At 35.7% G+C, this 23,356-nt stretch overlaps 1 protein-coding gene across 1 annotated transcript; it reads left to right on the top strand.

The window, feature by feature from the left end:
* Window positions 1–724: 724 nt before the first annotated feature.
* Window positions 725–21,653, top strand: LOC149814311 (ubiquitin-conjugating enzyme E2-17 kDa-like). Its single transcript, XM_089989603.1, has 4 exons — window positions 725–883; window positions 3,263–3,390; window positions 13,736–13,840; window positions 21,367–21,653. The coding sequence occupies exons 1-4, from the start codon at window positions 814–816 to the stop codon at window positions 21,508–21,510; spliced, it is 447 nt and encodes a 148-aa protein (XP_089845729.1). The 5' UTR covers window positions 725–813; the 3' UTR covers window positions 21,511–21,653.
* Window positions 21,654–23,356: the final 1,703 nt, after the last annotated feature.

Raw genomic sequence — 23,356 nt, 5'->3', positions numbered from 1 at the left:
GATTAATTAGACCTGGGTCCAGATCCGATACCATACCCAAAAATCGGGCCAAGTCTGGTTCTACCTTGGTCTGAACAAAACCCGACCCGTTGACACATCTAATCACAACCAAGGATCATCTAAAATCTTTAAGAATATCTACTATTATCTAAAAACTCTAAGATAATAAATAAAATAAATTTTCCTATATCGATTTGAACAGCTTAAACTCTAAGATTTCTCATCCACTTATAGATGATAAATTTTAGATTCTAATAAACTCTAAGTAAGATAAACATCATAATTAGATATGGATCCAATATAGATGCAATATCCAAATACAATCTATAAAAAAAATCCAAACTAAAATATAGATCCAAAATGATCCAATGGACCCAGGTCACTCTGCTCTGCCCCCGTTTTAAACTCCAACCCCTTTGCATCTTTAGTTGGTGGGAAACCTGATCCAAACCCAGAACCTTGACATCCTCACATATGGTAGGAGTCCACTAACCGAGTCTTTCAGCAGACAACACCGATACAAAATCGGATCGTACAGCCGAGACGTAAGAACAAGGAATAATAAAATTTACTATGGACTATTTTGTCATTGCCGACTACCACGTAGCTTCCTCCGGAGCCAATCCGGAGATCCACAACACTTCGTAAATAAAAACATGGGCCCCCTTTTTTCCCGGTCCGATTGTAACGTTTGTTTTCTTCTCTTCATTTCCTCATTTTCACTCTCTCCTCCTCCGTCTCGCTATTCGCTAACCTATTCTGTGATCTTCATCGTCCTCCTCCTCCGCCAGATCTAGGGTTTCGTCCGGGGCCATGGCGTCGAAGCGGATCCTGAAGGAGCTCAAGGATCTGCAGAAGGATCCTCCGACCTCCTGTAGCGCAGGTAATCTTTTTTTTTCGGCCGACGACCCGTAGATCAGGCGAAATTTGCCTCTCAAACCGTGGCTCCGTTGGTAATCTAGGGTTTGATCTCCATATCGGTGCCTTATGATCGCTGATCTGTGATTTTTTCGGGGTATGGGGCTCTTCGGCTTTGGATTCTGTGTTGATTAAGGTTCTGAACGTGTGATCATCGGATTCTCTCTTGATTAGGGTTCTGAAAGTGTGATCATCGATAGTTGTGATGTTTTTGGCGTCGATCGTATTTTTGTTGTTTTCAGAGGTGAATCGCCTCATGTATCTCTCTCTCTCTTCGTCTGTTTAGAGATTTGTTATGCTTATTATGCTATTCTATGAACCTGTAAGGTGGATTTCAACGGTTAAAGGGTTTCCTTTTGCCTTCCCTCAGTTTGGTTGTGCTTTTACCTTTACGAACGAGGGATGGAATATCTTGTATCTTTAAGCTTGGCCTTGTGAACATTATGTGTCGTGCTTGTTGCAATACATTAGTTATATCTGGCTTAGACCAGTGATAATGTTTTTTAAAGTACAAACGAGTGATAATGTTTCGTCAAAGCCTTAGTCTTTTGGAAACAAGGTTTGGTTTGAGAAGGCCATGGTTCACCCCTTTGGAAAGGGCGGGCAGCCTACTGGCTGCCTATGGCTCATCCTGTATAGGCCGGGTCTGGACCACCCGTGGCCCAGCCTGTAAAGGCCCCCGTCTGGACCACCCGTCGCCCAGCCTGTATATGCTGGGTCTGGACCACCTGTGGCCCAGCCTGTATGGGATGAGCCTGGTCCTGGTTCTGGTCCAGGATTTGAGTTCCAGCACGGGCCCAACTGCCCCCCCATCCATTGGTCACCCTATTTGAAATCAGGGGTCTCATTCCACTAGGTATTGCTTGAACCTCAAGTTCTGTCTCCCTTTATCCCCATTATTCAAATTCCCAAGAAACTCATTGTTGGTCGATTTCAAATGGACAGAAATTCTTTTACATTGCACTTTCCAGTTGGGTTTTTTCTCTTTCTTGTAAAAGCCCAATTGTATATAGATATAACTATAACCTCATTGCAATTGTATAACTAGTTAGGGTCCATTCCATATGAATGTTCTTCAATAAAAAGGACTGTAGACTTCACTTTCAAGTTGCAGCTACTTTAAAATTTGTGCATTATTAAATTACCAGCAGTAATAATCCTCAGATATATTTTCTCATGCATTGATCAGTTCTCTTTGACTATGACTTTTGGGCATTATCAGTGCTATCTGTTCACTCATAGTAACATTTTTCATTCTTCTCTACTGAGGGAAGGCTCACTTTGTGTGCATAATAATGGTGCCATTGCACTTCTTGTTTCCAGTACCTTTATTGTCAATATGGTTCTGTAGATTGTAGGCATCCAATTATGGGATATATCTCTTTGGTTATATTTGGTTTTGGGCTTCTTAAAAACTAGATTATGAATGACACAATTAGCTCAAGATGAATAATTGGAAAGAAGTGAACATTTGGCATGTGAAGAGAGTATGCCTTTTTTTTAAAGGATGTTAAGTAACATCATATCAGGATAAAATAATGAACATTGATATTAAAGTAGGCCAAAAAAAGAAAACAAATCAAGGGATGCATTTATGCTGGTTAGCACATGTTTGAACATTTAAAAATAAGAAGTGTAGAAACAGAAATAGGATCAATGTTGGAGAGTAAGAGAAGGGAAAGACTGATGAAGATTTGGAGGGCACTAGTGAGAAGTGTTGTGATTCTAGTGACTCAAAGTTGTATTGTAGATAGAAATGAGCGAAGACATACAATCAGCAGGCTTTGCAAGATTAAAGCCACGGAAAAGGGGTAATTCTTAAGGTTATTGTCTCCCATATTTTTTATGATATTCAACTGAAACTGTTCTGTTGACACAGTATCATATGCAAATGAACTCTAGTTGCTGGCATTATGTTCTTTACTTTTATCTTTTTAGTAATCCTTGGAAATTGGAATATCTACTGGTGGGCCTCGAGCTGTAGACCCCTCGGTTGATGTAATTCAATAAACTGGCTTATGTTACCCATTATTATGGTAATTTTTGCTGGATGTTCGTCTTGTTCAAGTATTGGTGTCAGTGTTGCTATTGGAAATTGTCCTGTGAACAAACACCTATTTGTTCCGATTAAGACTTCTGATGTGGCCTGTTGCTCATGATGACTCATCTATTTCTGCTTGTAGCTAGAGTAACTATGACGTTGCGTACAGCAGAATAAATCTCAATTAAGTTATTTTTACAAATGCTTTTGTTGATTTGAGTTAAAATTAGTTGGAAGGTTTTGTATGCTGAACTGCATTGGGATCCATCTTTAATTTGTCATTTTTTTTTTCATTATTTACAGGTCCAGTGGCAGAGGATATGTTTCACTGGCAAGCAACAATAATGGGTCCTCCTGACAGTCCTTATGCAGGAGGTGTATTTCTAGTTACAATTCATTTCCCGCCAGACTATCCCTTTAAGCCACCAAAGGTAAACATAATCTGTCAGAGCTCCATGCCTGTTCATTCTATAGTTGCTTCTTGTTACAATTTGTACCTATATAAATTATATGTCTAACATAATCTTGAAATGTTTTTAGTTGGAAATTTCTGCTGTATAGATAATTCATCTGGTGTTTTTGTTCCTCACCATATAGTGCAGAGTAGCTATTGTATGAATTTTTTTCGTGAGCAACCATGTTATGCTTAGTTGGTTGAATGTGAAATTTTGGATTGTGTGCATGACCAATAACAGTATGCTTATGCATTACAGTAAAAGCAGAAAGGCTTCTTTATATGCTTCAATCTATCTCCCACTTTGAGTCATCAGTCTACTTTCCACAGTGGTGTTTAGAGGTAAGTAAACCTTTTACAAAGTTGGCAAGCCAAAGGAAGGGAATAGTAGCAAAGCAAACCATCACAATGAACAGACGGGAATGATGGCAAGCTAAAATAGTGATAAAGTTATATTATTCTCAAAAAAAGGAAAAAGTAACAAGTTATGCATAACTGATTAGACACTTGGATTCCAAGAATTTAAAATTTTCAGGTCAGGAGAACCTTGGTAAGTGCCTTCATCGACCATGGAGAAATTCAATACAAAAGCCATAATCTTCTTCAGAATTCTACTCTTCATATTTTTATCTTTATTGAAGTGAGCATCCTTCTTTACCTTGTTATATGAGTAATTCCACATTACCCTGGTTTAAAATCTTGCCTCGTTTCCCAGTTCTGTCTTCAGGGACGTAGGAAAAGGAGGCTAGATTTTTCCAAGGTATTTTGGAGACTTTTTGGCTGTCACAAAGACACCATCGGATACGAATACGAATACGGGACACCAGTTTGAGAAAATTTTAAAAATTAGAACACGAGGACATGTATATATATATATATATATATATATATATATATATATTACGTTTTCTGAGTTAATTTGCATCTAAGTAAAGTGGTTCCAACAAGTTCACAATATAACTTAAGATAAAGATTGTGGTATAAATATGAATTTATAGCTTGTGACAAATCCAACTAATGTATGTATTTCTACCCCAATCAACTAATTTATAATAATTATATGTTGTAGTATGTGGATAATAGATCCACCATGTAAGTTGTAATAAGTAGTAATATAGTCTCTTACCTACAATAGGAAATGCTTTGGAAATTGTCTCATTACACCAGCAAAAATAGTCCTATATCGAAGAACACAAGAAGTTGATCATCCTTCTCCTTCTATATAAAGAGAGCCTTAGGCAGCTACTTTTCTGTGTGTACTGACAAGCTGGCTGCCATTCTGGCAGCGGCAGTTCGTTCCCCCTTAGTTTATTATTATTATTATTTTTTGTTTAAAAGCTGCCTCTTTAGCATTTCAAAATTTCAGAAAGGGAGTCCTGGTTAAAAGACCGGGACACCCTTGTCAAGTTTATAAAGTTTGTTCTGTTTTGAAAAAAATTGACAATCATCTAAGGTTTGACCACGTCTGACACAGTCAAACACGTGTCGTGGTGCTAACTGAGACGTATCACGTGTCCACTCATGTCATTGAAGACACGGAGTCAAAACGGTGTGTCCCTGTGACAGTTTTTCGAGGATATATCTATGCCTCTATGGTGGTGGGAGTTTGGTCATGGATGGACAACCTGTATGCCGGCACTGTGAATCACAGAGAAATATTTCCCTGTCCAGAAATTGAGGGATGAACGTGAATCATCCTTTCTTGCAAAGCCATATGTCAAATCATGACTAAATATAGGAAATGTTTCTAAAGTTACCCTGCTTTTGATAGAAGCTCTTAGCTTCATACCTTGGTATAGTTTGCTGCACTATTTTTTTATTTCAAAACAAAAGAATATACCATATGGAGATGAAACAAGCAATGGCTTCTGGTGTGGAGGTAGGGAAGAATATTGCATCTATAGAGCTGATGGTCAATGGCTATGAGAAGCATTTATAACTGTAACAATTGACAATTTTTGTTTACTTTTTGGACTGGACCTCTCTTGCCGTTTTTGATGATTTAACTCTGTGGACCAATTATGATGTTGAATATCATGCTTATGAATCTGGCTGCCATTATCAAGCCCTGACATCAAATTCGAGATGCTACTGCTGATCATGTTTCATTTTTTTGAAAGATATACTGTAATCATAATATCATATCTTAAAATATATTAGAATGCATTGCCACCTTAGAAATATGTTGTTACAAGATTTTGGGTGTTTTTCACCTTATTGTGTACTATGTCTGTGTGTGCATTGTGTGAATCTTTTTTTTATTTTTTTTTTTGCTGTAAATAATGTAAATCTACAAAGTGATATTTGTGCAATTTTGTTTGTCTTTGTGTGCAATCACTGCAATGTGCATACTGCACACTGCACACTGCTAGGTGCTAAATTATATGCTGCATGTTTTTTTCAATTTTTTCTAAAAATTGGCATGTAGATATTTTGTAGCTATTGTCCTTTAATGCTTTGATTTTGGTGAATTTGCTGCTTGGGCCTTGGATTTTGATTATTTACATTCATATTGTAGAAAAAGTGTTATATTTAATATTTAAGGTATTATTAAAAAAACACCAAAAAATTTAGGTCCTAACCCATCCAAGTCACGGGTTTGCCAACTATGGTTTTATGTATGTAATATGAAATACCTATCAGGGGTATTGTGGTCATTTTCTGTTTGTAATAAGGACCATAGTTGCATAAAAACCATCTTTTGCCCTACGTATCCCGTTTCAGGCATACACTGGTTTTAAAAACATTGAAATCAGTTTCAGAAACACCAAGAAATTCGTTTCTAAATGCATATGAAACTCATCCCTAATAATATAGGAAACCAGTTTCTTATATAAGTGAAACTAGAACCAAACTTGGTTTCATCTATAAATGCATATGAAACTCGTCCCTAAGAATATAGGAAACCAGTTTCTTATATAAGTGAAACTAGTACCAAACTTGGTTTCATCTATGGTGGTGGCAATAATTGTATCCCTCTCAAACAAGGTAAGACATGGGATAATAAAACCTCTGCCGCCCCCTCTTACACCTTTCTTGTATGTATGGATCTAGCTTACTTCCATTGAAACCATCAGCAGGCTACTCTCACTTTCATTGAGGCGCTGCCACTGGAGGTTATTCCTTTTTCTTTAATCTAAATATGATTTTTGTACTTTTTATATCAATTTCATGATTGAGATTTGAGAAGACATGCAAGAGTCAAGAGATTATTCTCGTACTTGCATATACAAGTACGAGAATAATCTCTTGCATATACTTTTCATAAATTCTTGCAAGAGGCAGCCCTTACATCATTATCCCTGAGATTATTTTATGTATTTTTTTTATTTAGTTAACGTCTTAAAACATATTGGTTTCAATATTTTGCTTTTACATGTTGCTTGAGACATTGACCCATTGCTTTAGCTATACATAGTGAAATTAGGTGATATTTTGATTTTTCGTGCTTTTGCTTTTCTTAGCATTTCTTTTGTCACAATATATATGATGGTATTATTCTTATAACAGAAACAATGAAATGTAATTTTCAGAAACTCGTACTAACATCAAGGAAACCACATACCAAAATCTTGTATCAATGTCTATTATAAACTCGTACCAAAATTTTTAAATACACGTTTCAATAAAAACATACCCGAAACTTTTGAAGGCCTAGCATACCCGTACCCTTACGACTACCTGTACCTGTCTTTGACAACTATGATAGGGACTGCCTAGTAGGGGCAGATTTGTAAACTTATTTTTATAATTTTTACTTTTTATATTTTTTGTATTAGGTAGCTATTGGGACAGCCCAACTAGTTGTTGGGCTAGTCCCAACCTTAGTTGTCAAAAATTGTGCCAGCCGCCTAGGCTGACTAGGCGTAGGGCCACCACCTAGGCTTGTAGGTCTACGCTGTAAGGCCTTTTTTTTCACCTAGGCAGTGCCTAGGCTGTCCTTGCCTAAGCCGTAGGGACATAGTTGTCATATCTTTTTTATTTTTTTGTCTCCTTTTTCTCTTTTTTTATTTTTCTTCTTTCTCCCTCCCAAAAAGCTTCTAGCCATTGGGGCTAGTCAAACTAGTCGTTGGACTAGCCCCTTTGATCCCTCTTTGTGTCTATATAAAGGGATCTTCCCCATTGTATGTGTTATGCTTTGCAAAGCATATTTGTGATAATACAAATCTATATTTTTTACTTTGTTGCTCTCTAAGTGTTTGTGCTTGTGCATCTCCTTTAAGAGATTGTATTTGGCCCATAGGAGGTCCTTTTGTATTTGTGCATTCTTGTAGCCCTTAGAGGCAATCTTTGTATTCTTTTTGGTTTCATTACATGGTATAAGAGCCTTGGGGTCTGTGAGCTTGTGGATTCAAGATCGTGTTCACGAGAAGGTTTGGGTGCTCGGGTGCAAGCCTCTTTGTGGATCTTGGAGCTTGTGGATTTAAGATCGTGTTCACATGAAGGTTCATGTGCTCGTGTGCAAGCTTCTTTGTGGATCTTCATCAACTTGAACCTTCATCTACTTCTCTCCCCCATTCCTCTCTCTCTCTCTCCCTCTTCTTTTTCAGTGGCTGATAAAGATGTTGACATTATTGTTCCTATCAAATTTGATGGGAGCAACTATAATATGTGGGCTACCGTGGTGAAGAGGATTCGTATGGGCAAAGAATTGTAGTAATATGTTTTTTTGATAGAAGAATTGATGGTTTCGCTCCGGAACCTCAACCTATTCTCTCTAAAACCACTATAGAAGAGAATGGGGAACCTAAAGAAGAAACTCTCAAGGGAACTCAGAGAGAAAATACTTTGTTAGAATACAAGAAAGCTTATAAAGAATGGGAAGTGAGCTATGTTAAGGTCTTTTTATTTATTTATGGGTAGTGTACATGAAGAACCATGCTCTAACATACTTAAGTTTGAGAGGGCGAATGAAGCGTGGGAGTTTATTAGGCAAACTTATACCCAAAAAGATGTCGTTCACAAATGAGATCTAAGAGATAGGATTCATAATTGTAAACTAGGTGACAATATTGTTAGTGAGTACTATAGTGCTCTAATGAGGCTTTGGGATCAATTGGCCAAGTTAGAGCCGATAATGGAAACCCTGAATGATGCTCTTAAAAGAAAGAAGTAAATACTTGAAAAGCAACTATTCCAATTTATGAAAGGCCTTAGACCCGAATTTGAACAAGTTCGGGTTAATATTATTCGTAGAGAAAAATATCTTCCCTTGCATCAAGTATTGGCCAAAATTGGTACGGAGGAGACAAGGTTGAGATCCATGTCCGATTCCAAAGAATCTAAGGATAATGTATTGGTCGTAAGTAGACCGGGTGCCAACACTTATTCTTACAAACCACACCTCTCTTTTTCAAGCCTTACTACGGGAAACCTCGCAATGATGATAAAAAAAAAGATCATATATCACAATTGTGGAGAATCGAGGCACATTAAGCATTACCGCCCAAGTTTAAAAGAAGAAAAAAAATAAAAGGTTGCACCCATGGGAACCTCTCAAGACGACAAAAGTGGAATTGATGGAGACTTCAAATTCATTGGAACTATGACCTTGTCCCAACTCGTGGAGGCCTTACAACCACTCTTCAAAACCTTTTTCTCCATTTCATGAGCTGCAATCTCTACTCCATCCCCTACCGGTAAGGTTTGTTGGCTTTTGGATTCCAGAACCTCCTTTCGAATGACCCCAAATAAATCTTTACTTTTCGATTGTGACACTAATTCAACAAAAACTCATGTTTTTACCGTCGATGGGTTCTCCGTATAAAGGGTATCAAACTTTTTCATTCCAAAAATTAGATTTGTTCCTAAATTAAATTTGAACATTCTTTCCGTTTCACAAATTGTCAACCATGGGTTTAGTGCTTTCTTTTCATCAAACCTATGTTGGGTGCAAGATCTCGAGTCAGGGAAGCGGATTGGGGAAGGGAAAGGCTATAAAAAAGATCTCTACTACATGGATCGACTTGTCCTTCCAAAAGATGCTTTTTGTTACAATGTACGAAATGTGGACATTGTTTTGAGGCATCAAGGGCTACAACATCCTAGCATATCCAAATTGTCTTATGTACCACATTTGAAAAAAATTTGTAACGAAGAATTTCATTGTACTGATTGCATTCTTGATAAAATAAAAGCGCTTTTCCACATTTGAAAAAAATTTGTAACGAAGAATTTCATTGTACTGATTGCATTCTTGATAAAATAAAAGCGCTTTTTTTTCCAATAGGATTTTTTTGTTTCTAAACCATTTGAATTAATACACTCGACTATATGGGGTCCCACTTCCGTCCCTTCAAAAGGTGGTTATGTTATGTGATATTTGTTGAAGACTATTCTAGATTCACTTAGATGAAATTTTTGGAATATTAAAGAATTTTCATAATCTTGTTAAAAATTAATTTAAAACTAATATTTTCATCTTCCTCTGCGTTTCAGGGGAATAATTTATGTCAAATGATTTCAAAAAATATCTTGAAATCAATGAAATTTTATACCAAAGATCTTGTCTTTATCCACCTCAACATAATGGTTTGGCCGAAAGAAAACATAAACACATAGTTGAGACAACAAGGACACTCCTAATTTCAAAACATGTTCCAAAAGAGTTTTGGGCCGAAGCTTCTTTAACCGTCGTATATCTTATCAATAGACTTCCTTCTACCAAACTCCAAAACATTTCTCCCTATGAATAACTTCCTAAAATCTCTCCCAATTATTCTAGATTAAGGTCTTTTGGATGCAAATGATTTGTTCTTACCAACAAAAATGACAAGCTTTCTTCAAAACTCATACCTTGTGTATTTTTTAGGTACGAAGTAACCCAAAAAGGATTTAGGTGTTATGATTTTGAAAAAGACACTCTATGTTTCTAGAAATGTCTATTTTGTAGAAAAAAAAAGTTTTTTTTTATCAAAGTGTGCCTAAGAAAAGTACCAAATATTTACTTTGCTTGAGTTATTACCTAAAAGTAATGTTGATTGCTTGATTAATGATGTTAGTAATAAAGACCCACATCTCAACATCAGGAATGGTGCAAATCTTGATCAATGTGAGCCCATAGTAATTCAATATAGTAGACCTGAAAATGACAAACGACCTAGCGCTTTAGAAAACTATTCAAACTTAGAAAGATAACAATTAGGTGAACTTATAAGATCTAATAGAGTCTCTAGACATTTTGATAGATTCGTTTCATATGAATAATTTTCTCCCCAATATAGAGATTGTCTAGTAAAAATCTTATCTAGCTACCTAAAATCAAGCTAAAAAATACCCCGAATGGATAGGAGCCATGAATGACAAAATAAATGCACTTGAAAAATCCAAAACTTGGGAAATGACAATCTTACTTAAAGGGTAGAAAGCTTTAGGATGTAGGTGGGTCTACAAGGTAAAAACCAAGAGTAACGGGACCTTAGAGCGATACAAAAATAGAGTAATAACAAAAGGTTATTATCAGGCGTATGGTATAGACTATGAAAAAACTTTTGCAGTCGTAGCTAGGATAACCTCTGTTAGGATACTTATAGTTATCACTGCTGACAAATGTTGGGTCATGTACCAATGAATGTGAAAATGCTTTTTTGAATTGGGCATTAAAGGAAGAAGTTTATATGGACTTACTTCCTGGATATGAGATTCTTGTTGGAAAGGTACTTCATTTATAAAAGGCTTTATATGGTTTAAAACATGCACCTAAGGCTTTGTAGGATAGATTTAGTTATGTTATACTTACTCTTGAATTCAAATCTTGCTTTACTAACACAACTATGTTTATTAAGAAATTTGATGCGGGAATTGTTAATCTATTTTTTATGTTGATGATATGATCATTATATGTGAAGATAAACAAGGAGTTGATAGTAAAGTTATTCTTAATAAACATTTTAAAATGACTAACCTTGAATTTCTTAGATTTTTTCTAGGGATCGAGGGAGCTTATTTCTCTCGAGGATATTTACTAACTCCAATCATTTTGCTAATGATATTTTTGAAAGGTTCAGGATTATCGATAAGAAGAGGGTAGACACTTCAGAAGTCATCAATGCCAAAATGAAGAAAGATTATGAATCACCCTTGTAAGATCCTACTATGTATCATCAAATGATTGACGCATTGACTTGACTATTACCTGACTTGATATTGCTCATGCAGTTCATACTACAAGTCAGTTTCAACATTCTCTTACCACAATTCACATGAGTGTTGTGAGGATCATTGGATATTTACAAAATTCTACTTCTAGGGGTCTTTTATTATCTTCCTCTTCCTCTTTTAATTTAATTACTTATTCTAATTCAGATTGGGGAGGAGATCCAAATGATAGACGCACAACCATGATTTTAAAACCCGATGACTCGTCACTCGGTTGGGTCAACTCGATGACTTGGCCGGGTCATGTTAAGTTTATATTTTATATAATATATATACCATGTATATTTTATAGTATGTTATCAATATATTATATATAATATGCATTATATGATATTTTTTATAATATTTTAATGTATAATATTATTAATGCATGTATAACTATATTTTTATATGTAATATACATAATATTTATATTATATTTCATATAACATATATAATTATATATAAAATATATCATATATGTATATCTATGCATGACTCATCTGAGTCATGGGCAAACTTGACTGAGTTATGGTAAAACTCGGTTGATTCGGCCATCACTCAGCCGAGTTTTGGACATGGGCGAGTTTTACTAGTTTTTGACCCAGTACATGAACGATCCGGGCCGAGTCAACCGAGTCATTGGGTTGACTCGGCAAGTTTTCAAACTATGCACACAACTGCTGGTTTTTATGTCTTTTTAGGTGACTATCTGATGTCTTAGAAGTGCAAGAAGCAACAAAAAGTATCGTTATACTGAAGCTGAGTATCGTGCGATAGTTACTACAACGTTAAAGATTGTTTGGCTGTGAAGATTGTTTGAAGATATAGGGGTTTACTTGCAAACACTATCTCGACTATTTTGTGACAATAAGAGTGTCATATGCATAGCTGACAACCATACATTTCATGAAAGGACTAAACATCGAAATAGATTGCCACGTTACTTAAAGAGTGTTTGAAGAAGACTATCTCTTGACTTATTTACCAAGGTGCTTTTCTCACCTCGGTTTTACTTTCTTCTTGACAAATTTTCGGTTTTTACCCCGTAAGTTTGAGGGGGAGTATTAATAATATATATGTAATATGAAATACCCATATGGAGTATTTTGGTCATTTCCTATTTGGAATAAGGACCCCCTAGTAGGGGCAGATTTGTAAATTTATTTTTATATTTTTTGTATTAGGTAACTATTGGGACAGCCCAACTAGCCATTGTGGGATAGTCCCAACGGTTAGATTTCTAGCCATTGGGGCTTGTCCAACGACTAGTTGGGCTAACCCCTTTGATCCCTCTGTGTCTATATAAGGGGATCTTCCCCATTGTATGTGTTATGCTTTGCTATGCATATTTGTGGTAATACAAACTTATATTTTTTTACTTTGTTGCTCTCTAAGTGTTTGTGTTTGAGTATATCCTTTGTGAGATTGTATTAGGTCCATAAGGGGGTCTTTTTGTATTTGTGCATTTTTATAGCCTTTACAGAGGCAATCTTTGTATTCTTTTTGGTTTCATTACAGCTGCAGCTCTCCTTCCTGCATCAACATTTATGATGTTAGAATTGATGGGTGATGCTTGGCAGTTGCATGGCCTTTGGTCCAGGCCACGGAATAACAATTTCTTCATTCTTTCTCCACTTTTGAGTGGTTCTATTACATGAATCTGGCCTGATTGTAGGGCTTGTGTTTGTCATTTTGCACACAATTCGATTGCAATTGCGAAAAAAATAAAAACAGAATATTCCTTCTTTTCTGGCATGTGAACTTTTTCTTTATCTTTTGGCTTCCTCTATACATCAATCCTTGTGTTATGGGAATGACAGTTATTTTATAATGCAAAAGTGGTTATGCGGTGGATATATAAATTTCTTCTGCAAAATGATTCAGTTCCCTTTTCATTTAAATTGAAACACATTGCTTCAATTGTCAAAAGAATGGGTGGATGTACTTTAACAACGTGATAGCTCAGTGTTCTTAGTTGTCAACATAAAAGCAAATGTACATTGAAGTGCATTTGCTTGAATGAACTGTCAAGAAAGGTAAGAGATCTTTCAAAATATAGTACCAGCCATTGCATTGTATTCTTATAAAAGCACCATTACGCTAGCAGGGATTCACCTTCTATGTTGCTTTGAAATATTGTATTAGCCAATGCCTGATGACTTTTAGTTTTTCTGTTGCTTCAGGTTGCCTTCAGGACCAAGGTTTTCCATCCAAATATCAACAGCAATGGAAGCATTTGTCTTGACATTTTGAAGGAGCAGTGGAGCCCTGCATTAACCATTTCAAAGGTTTGTTCGAAGATGCATCTTCAGTTATGTACCAATTGATTTTTGTTGCCATTTGCCTCCATCATTTTCTCAGGAACCAGATTTATGAATGCTTCTTTTTGAAATGGTCTGAGCATTCTCAATTTCGAAAATCCAAGATCTGTAAATGGTTCTGTGAAAATATCTCAAGAGAGATAGGGTGCTAAATACGCACAACCACCACAAAGGGAAAGGTGCACAAAGGCACAAGAACACTTAAAACAATGTACACAAAGGTACAAAAGAGAACTTAAATGCAAAAATATAAAGATTTTTATTGAATAAATTAGAGAACAATGCTCCAAGCAATGGACTCACTTTACGATGGGGGTTCACCCCTTTATATAGAAAGAGGGAAGCCTTGGAGGGGCTCCCACTAGTCGTTGGAGGGGTCCAACGACTAGTGCTGGACCCCCCTCCAAGGTTGACTTAGTCAACATAATAAAAAGAGAAAAAGAAAAAGAAGGAAAAGAAAGAGAAAATAAATTACAAATGTAAATATCCGTAAAATAGAGCAAAAGATAAAACTACCCCTGGGGTTACATAAAGGAATATATATATATATATATATATATATATATATATATGTATGATACATATATGTATATGTATCTCTCGTTATATACATATAAAAATATATGTACATAGGAGATACATTTTAACACCCTCCCTCAAACTTAGGGCGAAATGACCGAGAGTTTGCCAAAAAGAAAGTTGAATCTGGGAGAGCATAAAGCCTTGGTGAAGAAGTCTGTCAACTGATATTCAGAGGTCACATATGGAAGATCAATAATCCTTTGCAAGTATGCTTCTTTAACGTAGTGGCAGTCCATCTCGATATGCTTTGTGCGTTCATGAAATGTGTGATTTTTGGCAATGTAGATTGCACTCTTATTATCACAACATAACTTAGTGGGTCCTTGAACCTGAATCCCTATGTCTTGTAACAATTGATGAATCCAGACAATTTCCATGGTTGTGGAAGCCATGACTCGATATTCTGCTTCTGTGAATGACAAAGATATCTTCGGCTGTTTCTTGCATCTCCATGAGATTAGGGATTCACCTAAAAAAATACAAAAGCCTGTAGTGGAGTGACGATTATTTGGGTCACCTCCCCAATCAAAGTCAGTATATGCAATCAAATTTAATTCAGAAGATGAGGAAAGAAAAACTTCCTTGTTGATAGTTCCCCTTATGTATCTGACAACTCGGAGAACAACCCCCATATGAACAGATATAGGAGCATGTTAGAACTGACTTGCAGTGTGTACGACATGTGAGATGTCTGGCATTGTGATACTAAGATACATTAGAGACCCCACAAGTTGCCGGTAGGGAGTAGGATCTTTCAAGGGAATCCCATCATCTATTTTCATCTTTGATCCCACAACTTCAGGAGTTTCACAAGTTTTATCATCAGTTATGCCAGATCTGTCAAGAATCTCACATGCAAGTTTAGTTTGAGACAAAAAATAGCCTCTATGAGAATAGGTTACCTCAATACCAAGAAAATAAGTTAGATACCCCAAATCTGACATTTCAAACCTTTCTTTCAAAGTGTTTTTAATACCTTTGATGTCTTTTGTGTTACTACTTGTTATCAACATATCATCAACATATAGTAGTAAAATCACAATACCTGCATCAGACTTTTTAACAAATAGAGCAGTGTCAGTGTAGCATGAAACAAAATCATTTTGAACCATTACTTCATTAAATCGATCATATCAAGCCTTAGGAGCTTGTTTTAAACCATAGAGAGCCTTTTATAAACGAAGGACTTTTCCCTTTGGAACATCTAAGCCGGGAGGAACATCCATATATACTTCTTCATTAAGGTCCTCGTTTAAAAAAGCATTTTTGACATCCATTTGATAAATGTTTCAGTTTTTAATAGAAGCAATGGTGATCAAACACCTAACAGTGACCATTCGTGCAACATGGGCAAAGGTTTCTTCGTAATCAATCTCGTATTCTTGACTATATCTTTTAACGACAAGGCGGGTTTTATATCTCTCAAGAGTGCCATCACTCTTGGTTTTGACTTTATAAACCCATATACATCCTATTAATTTCTTTCCTTTTGGGAGATCTTGAAAAACCCAAGTTTTTGCTTTGTTTAGAGCTCTAAGCTCGTTATCCATGGCATCCCTCCACTCTATTCTTTCCTTAGCTTCTCCAAAATTTCTAGGTTCTTGGTAGAAGTGAATGGCACTAAGACATGCCCTATGCTTTGGAGAAAAAGACTCATAGGAAATAAATCTAGAAGGGTTTTTCCTAGATCTTTTGGTTCTTCGAGATTGGTTAGAAAAATCACTAGGATCACTATATTTTTCTATTGCACTTCTAAAGGTACTTTTATCTCTATGTGCATAGGTGATTGGTTCATTTATCATTGCTTCTTCATGGTGGACGGGTTGTAAAGTACTTACACTTCTATCATCTTCCTCATTTACTTCATCATCACTAAAAAAATCTTCATTTCTAGATAATAGTTCAAATAAAAAAGAGTAATCGACATTATCTTCATGAGTTTTGTGTTCTTTAAAACCACTTATGTTTTTCAAAAAAGTCACATTTCTTAAAACATATAGTTTGTCATTTTTAATATCATAACGCCTAAATCCTTTTTGTGTTTCCGAATATCCTAAAAAAGCACAAAGAATAGCTTTAGGAGATAATTTATCATTTTTGTCGGTGAGGACAAAACATTTACAACAAAAAATTATTAGTCTATTGTAGTCGGGTTCCTTTTTATATAAGGTTTCAAAAGGGGTTATTTGGTTCAAATTTTTGGATGGAAGTCGATTTATGAGGTAAACTAAAGCAAGAGCCGCTTTGGCCCAAAATCTTTTTGAAATTTTTTGAGAAATGAGTAAGGTTCTTGTAGTTTCTATTATATGTCTATGTTTTCGTTCAGCTAATCCATTTTGTTGCGGAGTCTTAGGACAAGACCTTTGATGAATAATTTCATTATTTTCAATATAACTTTTAAGATCGTTTGAGAGATATTCTCCCCCGGAATCGATTCTAAAAATTTGTAATTTACTATTAAATTGGTTTTGTATCATCATATGGAAAACCTTAAAGGTAGCGAACACCTCATGTTTATGCTTGAGGAAGTAGATTCAACTATATCTTGAAAAATCATCAACATAAATAACATAATATGAAAACCCTCCCTTGGACACAACGGGTGCCGGTCCCCATACATCCGAATGCATAATTTCAAAAGGATTAGTTGAAAACATAGTTCTTTGACCAAAAGGTAAGCTTCTCATTTTACCAAGAATACAATAATTACAATTGAAGTTGTTTTTACATAAAGTTTTGGTAAAATGCAAATAAGAAAGCTTGACAATATTTGGATGCCCAAGGCATTTATGCCAAACATTTATATCCTTATATTGGGCAACATTATAAAAAGAGTGTTTTGAAACCTGAAGAAATTCCATAAAGTATAGATCTCCCTTCCTAGAGCCTTCTCCAATCAACTTTCCGGATCGGCGATCCTGTATCCAACATTTACTTGATGAGAATTTGATATCACACCCATGATCCGATAGTTAAGAGACGGAAAGCAAATTTAAATTTAGTTTTGGAATAAATCTAACTTTAGGAAAAAAAAAACCTTGACTTTCAAAATCTCCAATTCCTTTTATTTCAAGAGAGACCCCATCCGCCATAGAGACAAAAGAGTGTGATAAATTTTTTGAGTATTTAGAAAAGGCAAAAACATTTGGAGTCATATGGAAGGATGCACCCGAGTCTAAGAGCCAAAGAATCTTACCGGGAGGAGAGAAGGTGTACATGGCGGCTTCGGAAACGGATCCCTTGAGGAGAGGTTGAAGAGCTTCCATTATTTGATTTAGAGACAATGTAGCATTGTTGGAAGTTGATGGTCCCTCCTCCTTGAATTGTTGGAAAGTTGTAGACATAGCCACCATCTTTTTTCATTTAGGACAAACCGGTTCAATATGACCCGGTTCTTTGCAAAAGTGACATGATCTTGCTATAATCTCTTCTTTCATATTCTCCACCATTTTTTCTTCCTCTTTGATTTTTGTTGAAGTGAGGGGGTTTATATGTTTTAACATTATTCCCCGGTCTAGAGACGACATATGCACCCTCATCTTCATCTTTAGAGGGAACGACCAACACATTTTGATTGGTTTTATTCATTCCCAATCTAGTTTTTTCTCCACTTAGCTTGGTAAAAACATCTTCCAACGGAGGAGAAGAGAAAGAAGACAAGAGAGAGGACCTAGCTTGCTCGAATTCGGGTCTAAGCCCGTTTAAAAAGTTGAAGAAGTGATCTTATTCAAGTTGTTTGGTCCTTAATTCAATAGCCTCTCCACTCCATTTAGGTTCTTGAAGAGCAAGTTCATCCCAAATGGCGGATAGCTCGGCAAAATATTCTCTAATGGACATTTCTTCTTGTTGAAGGGTTAATGCCTTCTTTTGGAGGTAATATTTATGGGACAAATCTCTCGAAGTATACATTCTTTCAAGATATTCCCATACTTGAAAGGCTTTCTTGAACTTCAAAATATTGGCATTTATTTTCGTTTCAACGGAAGAAAAGAACCATGAGAGAATTTTGTAATTTTTCATCTCCCATTTTTCATGTATTTTGTTATAATCTTCAAAAGCTTTTTCTCTTTCTTCGCCATCAAGAACCTTTATTTCACCCTTATCAATAATGGTGATCTTAGGTTCGGGTTCGGGAACATATCCCCAAAGACCTTTCCCCTTAATGTGAGCCTCCATATTGCCGGCCCACACATGGTAGTTGGAACCATTTAATTTGAAAACAAGAGAGAAATGGGACTCTTTCTCACCCATTAGAGAGAGGAAGGTAGAATAAATACGTACCACAAAGGGTTCTTGAGTTTTCCTTGTTGCAAGAATCTTCCAAAATATTGATGGAAGAGAAGTCACTACTTCAAATGTGAGAGAGCCGAAGGCATGCTTTTCGAGGCACTTGAAAAGAACGAAGAATCACACGATCTTTAATCTCCAACCTTGCTCAGATACCATGTGAAAATATCTCAAGAGAGATAGGGTGCTAAATACGCACAACCACCATAAAGGGAAAGGTGCACAAAGGCACAAGAACACTTAGAACAATGTACACAAAGGTACAAAAGAGAACTTAAATGCAAAAATATAAGGAGCTTTATTGAATAAATTGGAGAACAATGCTCCAAGCAATGGACTCACTTTACAATGGGGGTTCGCCCCTTTATATAGAAAGAGGGAAGCCTTGGAGGGGCTCCCACTAGTCGTTGGAGGGGTCCAACGACTAGTGTTGGACCCCCCTCCAAGGTTGACTTAGTCAACATAATAAAAAGAAAAAAAGAAAAGAGAAAAAGAAAAAGAAAGAAAAGAAAAATGAAAGAGAAAAAAAATTACAAACATATTTACAAATGTAAATATGCATAAAATAGAGCAAAAGACAAAACTACCCCTGGGGTTACATAAAGGAAAAAATATATATTTATATATATATATATATATATATATATATAACAATAGATACATATACATATATGTATCTCTCGTTGTATACATATAAAAATATATGTACATAGGAGATACATTTTAACAGGTTCTTCCTTGGGTTATTTTTTACCATTCAACTCATATTTGCTGATTTGAACAGTTATTTTTCTTGATTTATTATTTAATCATCATGAGTCAATAAATGTAATGAACCTTTAAAAGGGCCGGGAGTTTCTCCCAAACGCGAAAGCGGAATCCTGCGTAAGGCCCTGGCTATTTTTCTTTTTTTTTCAAACATGATGAGCACTTTTGACAACAGAAGAGGTATGTGCATGCAGTGGTTCCTATTCAGAGTTACTGGAAGCTTCTTAGATAGGTAGGAAACTCGCTTTGGAAACATGATAAACTTTGCTTCCGAAACTTGATGAGAATCTTGATTCTCCCACGCTTTTCCTATGCTTCCCATATGCTTCTTTCATGTTTCCTGCATGCTTCCTATATATCCTCACACTTTTTTTATGTTTTCTGTATTTCATCTCATGCTTCCCACTCACTTCCCATGTGCTTTCTCTAAATAGGTAACCAGCATTTTTAGATTTTGATAAAAAAATAATATTTGCACTAAAAAATCATAAAATTTAAGAATAATCATTTATATTTTAGTTTTTATTCGCTTTGCATTCAACGTTTCGTTTCCTTTTTTATTCCTCTCTTCTGGCTGCCTATAAATTTCAAAATGCATTGCTTCTCTATAAATTTTAAAATGCTTTGCTTCTCACTTCGGCTTTTCATATCATTTCCCACTTCCGCTTTCTAGTCCTGCAACCTTGCTCCTATGTTCCTTGTGCTATTTGATGTCTGGGTCACTAATTTAATATTCCGACTTCTCTTTGAAGATTCAGTGGAAACCTTTTAAGATTGCATTCTTGGAGCACAAAGGAAAAGAGCAAAAGACAAAACTACCCCTGGGGTTATATATATATATATATATATATATATATATATATATATATATATATATATATATATATATATATATATATATATATACATATACATATGTGTATATGTATCTCTCGTTATATGCATATAAAAATATATGTACATAGGAGATACATTTTAACAGGTTCTTCCTTGGGTTATTTTTTACCATTCAACTCATATTTGCTGATTTGAACAGTTATTTTTCTTGATTTATTATTTAATCATCATGGGTGAATAAATGTAATGAACCTTTAAAAGGGCCGGGAGTTTCTCCCAAACTCGAAAGCGGAATCCTGCATAAGGCCCTGGCTATTTTTTTTTTTTTTTTCAAACATGATGAGCACTTTTGACAGCAGAAGAGGTATGTGTGCATGCAGTGGTTCCTATTCAGAGTTACTGGAAGCTTCTTAGATAGGTAGGAAACTCGCTTTGGAAACATGATAAACTTTGCTTCCAAAACTTGATGAGAATCTTGATTCTCCCACGCTTTTCCTATGCTTCCCATATGCTTCTTTCATGTTTCCTGCATGTTTCCTATATATCCTCACTTTTTTTATGTTTTCTGTATTTCATCTCATGCTTCTCACTCACTTCCCATGTGCTTTCTCTAAATAGGTAACCAGCATTTTTAGATTTTGATAAAAAATTAATATTTGCTCTAAAAATCATAAAATTTAAGAATAATCATTTATATTTTAGTTTTTATTCGCTTTGCATTCGGCGATTCGTTTCCTTTTTTATTCCTCTCTTCTTGCTGCCTATAAATTTCAAAATGCTTTGCTTTATAAATTTTAAAATGCTTTGCTTCTCACTTCAGCTTTTCATATCATTTCCCACTTCCGCTTTCTAGTCCTGCAACCTTGCTCCTATGTTCCTTGTGCTATTTGATGTCTGGGTCACTAATTTAATATTCCGACTTCTCTTTGAAGATTCAGTGGAAACCTTTTAAGATTGCATTCTTGGAGCACAAGTTTCTGATTTATGATGATGGCTGTTTGTTTTTTCTCCCTTATCAGGTGTTGCTATCAATTTGTTCATTGCTGACGGATCCAAACCCAGACGACCCCTTGGTGCCAGAGATTGCACACATGTACAAAACAGATCGGACCAAGTATGAGACAACTGCAAGGAGCTGGACCCAGAAGTATGCAATGGGTTAGTTTAAAAACTTCGTATGTGGTCAATTATAAATATATATATGTATGAATGGAAAAGGATCTCTTCCTTGAAAAAGACTAATTGGATGATCATGCTCTGAAAGAGAAAACAGATCGCTTTTGTTTGTATGAATTTTTTAAAACAATCTTGTGTCCTAAGTGATCTTGTGTGTGTGTGTGGCCATCCAGTCTAAAGATAAAGAGTTATGGGGAATGAAAACCTACCCAATAAGAAATATTTATCGGATTTTTGGTGTTTTTTCAAAATTCTGACCTTACATATGTAATCTATGCTTTTGTTTTTATAGGAATCAGTTTTTGGAGCATTTGATTCCGATTAGGGGTGTCAACAGGTCGGGTTTGGGTTGGACCCAGGTGGAACCAGATTTGAACCAAATTTTTGGGTATGGTATCAGGTTTGGACCCAGGTCTAATCTGGTTCACTATAAGAAAGACCATACCCGGACCCGATAAGAAATACATGAACCAAACCCTGATCATACCTGGTAAAATCATATTTTTTTATCATTTTTACATTGAAAAATTGGGGGTCTTAATCGGGTCAGGTATAAAATTTCACAAACTATACCCGGGTCCATATATTAATTGGGTCTGGACCCTGGTCTTAATCAGGTCTTATTTATCACCATACCCGGACCCTATAGGGTTTGGTTCGGGTTGTGTCCAGGTAAACCAGGCCCGTTGATACCCCTAATTCCGGTGCATGGATATTTTTTTATAAGGTTTCAAAAATCAACGGCTTACAATTTCATAAAATTTTGAGTCTTCAAATACCATTTTTGTCATCCAAAATTCATGATCCAAGTGTCGATTTCTAATAAATCAAATCAATCATGCTGAACACCAAAAATCTGATAAATATTTCTTATTCGCTAGGTTTGGGAGGTTGTCAATTAGGTAGGTTTTCATTTTCCATGGGAGTTATATGTAGTCTGGTTTTTTAGGGATTGACCTCAACTTTAAAAACCCTGACCCATCTGAGTCAATCGTGTCAACCCTTCTAGTCGGGCTAATGGGTCTACACATATCTATTATCATATTCTCAAATTCTTAGGTTTTAATTTCACATAATTAGCATCATATATATATATATATATATATTATGATGATAGAAGTGGGGTTTTACTTGTTTTATTTGTACGTCAACCTATTTTCTTATTTTTTTTATTGAGCGTAGTATTATTAGCTGTTTTAATTACTATTGTTTACTACTTTAGATATTGCTTTACATCGAAAATCATGATTACTCTATCAATATCACAATTTCACCACTAAGCTCTCTTTTAAGACAAATGTTGAAATGGATAAGTTCATTCATTATGACAACTATTGATTTTGCTGGAATATAATAGTCTGTTGAATCATAATAGTGATGAATTTACGTTTTATTCCTTGATACTTGGTATTTGTTACATTATTAAATGTATATTTAATCATTAGTTATATTATTTGGATATATAAAAGAAAAATCAGTAAAACTCAACTGGAGTCACTGGTTTGACCCAGCCAAATCCCAAGTCAAGACCAAATGAACAGAGTCACAAGTCGCTTTTCGAACTACAGAGGAAACCCATCAAAATTTGCACAGTGGGAAGTCCTAAAAATGTGCTTGCCGACCATCTGGATTGTTGTCTTAGAGCGTGTTTCATATGACACACCAGAGCGGGGACTGGCTGGTCCTTGCGCGGCTGTGTCCCGTGTTTGATACACGCTGGCAAGGTTCTTCCAGAGGACAAATGCAACCCCCACTCGTTTATTTTCAAGAGGGGGTGTTGGAACTCACGATTCAGGCGGTGATTGTTTTCTTTCTTTCTTTTTATGAAGAAGA

Source organism: Nuphar pumila, chromosome 15, assembly GCF_984573655.1.
Source record: "Nuphar pumila chromosome 15, dmNupPumi1.hap1.1, whole genome shotgun sequence".
NCBI classification, from domain to species: Eukaryota; Viridiplantae; Streptophyta; class Magnoliopsida; order Nymphaeales; family Nymphaeaceae; genus Nuphar; species Nuphar pumila.
This window is presented reverse-complemented; position numbering and strand designations above follow the sequence as displayed.

What these genes read in the sequence shown, in the direction of transcription:
- LOC149814311 (XM_089989603.1), top strand. Translation starts at nt 814, where the DNA reads ATGGCGTCGAAGCGGATCCTGAAGGAGCTCAAGGATCTGCAGAAGGAT. An exon ending in ATCCCTTTAAGCCACCAAAG is followed by an intron (nt 3,391 to 13,735) that starts GTAAACATAATC and finishes CTGTTGCTTCAG; the next exon opens with GTTGCCTTCAGGACCAAGGT. An exon ending in CTGCATTAACCATTTCAAAG is followed by an intron (nt 13,841 to 21,366) that starts GTTTGTTCGAAG and finishes CTCCCTTATCAG; the next exon opens with GTGTTGCTATCAATTTGTTC.